This window comes from Tigriopus californicus, chromosome 5 (genome assembly GCF_007210705.1).
Source record: "Tigriopus californicus strain San Diego chromosome 5, Tcal_SD_v2.1, whole genome shotgun sequence".
In the NCBI taxonomy this organism is placed as follows: domain Eukaryota; kingdom Metazoa; phylum Arthropoda; class Copepoda; order Harpacticoida; family Harpacticidae; genus Tigriopus; species Tigriopus californicus.
In genome coordinates this window covers 4,500,479-4,503,936 of record NC_081444.1, presented here as the reverse complement: position 1 = coordinate 4,503,936, position 3,458 = coordinate 4,500,479, and the positions used below count along the sequence as shown (strand labels likewise).

The following is a 3,458-nucleotide window of genomic DNA, read 5'->3' as shown; positions in this document are numbered from 1 at the left end:
TTGACCAGATGCTGATGACAGGACCATCTGAGGCTTGAAATATCCCGTAATCTGAATATAGCAGTATGCTGTATGTACGTACAGAAGTTTTGGTTCATTTGCAAATTGGCCTTAGTAATTGGGTTATGCCTTCTAGTGAGAAGGCTTCCCAATGAGGTTCCATTTTTGGCCTATTTGCCGTTTCACACTCCACTAGCTCCAACCGAGTTTCCTGTAAAACATATGGTCACCCTACACTTACGATTTCTAAAATTCGTATTTTTCCAGTAGGATGGTGGAGAAAATTCCGTCTCTTGCCACGGCTTTACTCCTGGGTTGGGTAGCATGGTGTACATGATATAGTCAGGAAATTCACAGTGCAAGCAACACTATCAAGAAAAGGTGATTCGCAATAACATTAAGACCCATTCCCTCTTTATTCCAATATTTCTTTACTCCTAGATGCCCAAATCATCATCCGAAGTGGAAAAGGGCACGGTGATTCTTCATCAATTTGAAAGGGCTCGGACTTGTCCCAGTCCGTCTCCATATCCGATCAAACTTGAGACCTTTCTCCGCATGGCCAAAATCAAGTATGTGAACGATTTCAAGACTCCCATGAGCCCCAAAGGAAAATGCCCTTGGATCGCTTTGGACGGAACAGATGTAGCAGACTCTCAATTGGCCATGGAACATCTCAAGGACCATTTCCAGCTAGACCTGTCTGCTCATTTGAGTCCAGAAGAAAAGGCCATTAATCGAGGAATGCGTTCCATCTTGGAGGACCATCTATATTTCACTACAGTCATGGAGAGATGGGTGTTCCACAAGGGGAAGTTCGCCAGGGAGATTATGGCCCCTCTTCCGGCGCCCAAGTTTCTTCAAGGATTGATTATCTCGAGTGTGTGTAGGAATCTGAAGAAGCAATGTGTTGCCCAAGGATTGGGTCGTCATACTCAAGCAGAATTGGAGAAAATGACTTTAGAGGATGTGAAGTGTCTGTCTGACTATTTGGGAGATAAACCCTATCTCATGGGAGACAAACCAACCGAGATTGATTGCGTCTTATTCGGATTCACGTGCATGGCGATTTATGCCACACCAGAACATTCAAGTTATCATAAGTGCTTGATGGAGGATTTCCAAAATTTAAAGCTCCACAATGATCGCATAAAATCCGAGTTTTGGCCGGATTGGGACGAATGTAAATGGATTGAAAAAATGAGTTGAAGAATTGCATACAAGACACGAAAACTAAATAAGTTTCCAATGTTACTTGAGCTTGTTTTTTTTTAATTCTTGGAGATCATCAAACAACATTTTCATTTGGTATGCATTTATGTGCCAAGTGTTTGGGACATGTGGTCTACATTATTTATAACGTATTCGTATGTTGCTCATGTTGTATATATATAGCAACAAAATTAGATTTTGGTCTCTTTTGCAGAATAACTGATGCATAGTGGAAAAGCTTAGCTTTACTGTGATACTGATCAGTTTAAGTTAAACATCATCATTTCTGGACAAGAACAATTCTAGACCATCCTGTATTCAAAGAGCTAATCATATCCAACAGATGGTATTCCTTGGTGCACAACATACCATACCAATCTGCAGTTTTGCCTGGTTGTTGTATTGCTTTTTCATCTTTGAGGTCTAAGTGTGCCATAGTCGAGATGGAAACATCGCAATATTTTTGGGTGATTTGTAGTCTTGAGCGAGTCCTTTGATTTTTTTACTTTTTGTCCTACTCGCCGAGTTCAACAAAAGGCTTAAACCCGGCAGAGGACTCGAGTCTTGTACTGGACTTAAGTCGAACAAATTATTTTACTAAGCTGAACACGGCTAAATCCAAGGGTTGCTTTCTTATATGGTCAATTCATGACGAACAAAAGCCCTTTTTTGGACAAAGTTTATAGAAAAAAAGAATACTTTTTCCGAGTCCGAAATTGAGTCCTATCTACGAGACTTGAGTCCGACCAATTTCTCCAAGATCGAGTCAAAGACTCGAATGCACTCGGACTCGAGTTTGGACTCGCCCCCAAACTCGATCCAGCACTCGTGATTACTTCTCAGGAGACTTTGATTTAAAAAAAGAAAACGAAAAACAGAAACAAAAAAGTGCCATTTTTCGATTTTTAGAAAAAATACCGAAAAATGGGGTTTGGGTACAGGTGGTTGGCGGGTTGAGTCTCGCCCGGCCAGCGAAGTCAGCCATCAACAACGTCCTTACAATTAATTACCAATTGGCAAAGTTGTGTCCGTATCAGTTTAGCTCTTCATCTGTGCGTGTGTTTAGCGTCTAAAAGTCTCCATGAGAAAGCTTGGGGAAGAGAATCAAACCGGAGGAACTCTCACATCTGAGTAGACCATTACATTGGGAGGTAATGGCTCGGAGAGCAAAACCATACATGTATTAATGTTCACATGTCAGTTTTTTAGTCTGAATCACTTGGAATTGTTGGAGGAAGTGTGCAAAGCCTAAATTATTGATTTATTAACCCACTAAAACACATTTCATTTCCATCATGATCTAATTAATATTTTAGCCCGATTATTTGTAAAACTGCGATCTCAGGGTAAAAATTTCCTTAAACAATTTGCTGTACATAAAGGATTCCGAACGAAAGAAAACGTGACTTGTAGATTATTTCAAATTTAGAATTGCAGATGCTGAACAACTATACAATCATGGAACTTGAATTGAGAAATTTGGCTATTCACTTTTATCACCAAACTGATTTTTGTTTGATTGTCATTGAGTTTGATGATTTGAAAAAATACATGTAGATTTTATCAATTTCATTGACTTCTATTTCAATACAAATATTTCCTTGAATTTCTTTTCCAGTTTTGTTGTTCCCTTTAAACTGGTTTACAATGACCAAAACGTTGCGAAAACATTGGCTCATATAAACTTGCAATTAATTTGCTGAATAGAGAAGTAAAATACAAACTGTTTAATCAATTCATGAATATCAACGAAAACGTTGAAATTACACAGCAATGAAAGGGCAAAATATTACCAGTTTTTCCTATCATAAGTGTTATATTTCTTGATCCATGCAACCTCTCCTCTCGGAACCTGCCATCTCTGAGGCAGCTAACCAGATAGAAAAGATCCCTTCGTTCTTATTCGTGTTGCTCATTCCGCTCCGCCTCCCGCCTCCCACTTTGCCATGTCGACGTAACATGGCGCAGTCGGTATAACTGGGTCCAACGGTTAAGAACCAGTAAGTCCGTCCAAGGTTTTCGGTGGTGGCCCGCCGTCTGCGACCAGGAGGTCGGATCATCCCAGTTGGGGGTGCATCCAAGTGTTGGAACTGGACTTCACTGTATGCTTTCAACCACTCATCACCATGTCCACATCCGAGAAGNCCCTTATTTTTGGACACTTTTGGACACTTTTGGACAGGGGTGGACAAAAGTGTCCAAAAATGAAATGCCCACCCTGGATAGGATGCTACCCTGAGGAGATC

General features: G+C 40.5%; 1 protein-coding gene across 1 annotated transcript; it reads left to right on the top strand.

Annotated features, from left to right (window-relative positions):
• Positions 1-214: 214 nt before the first annotated feature.
• Positions 215-1,406, top strand: LOC131880848 (failed axon connections homolog). The gene is made up of 2 exons (XM_059227561.1): positions 215-381; positions 442-1,406. Exon 2 carries the CDS (start codon positions 442-444, stop codon positions 1,207-1,209), a length of 768 nt encoding a protein of 255 aa, XP_059083544.1. The 5' UTR covers positions 215-381; the 3' UTR covers positions 1,210-1,406.
• The last annotated feature ends 2,052 nt before the right edge of the window (positions 1,407-3,458 follow it).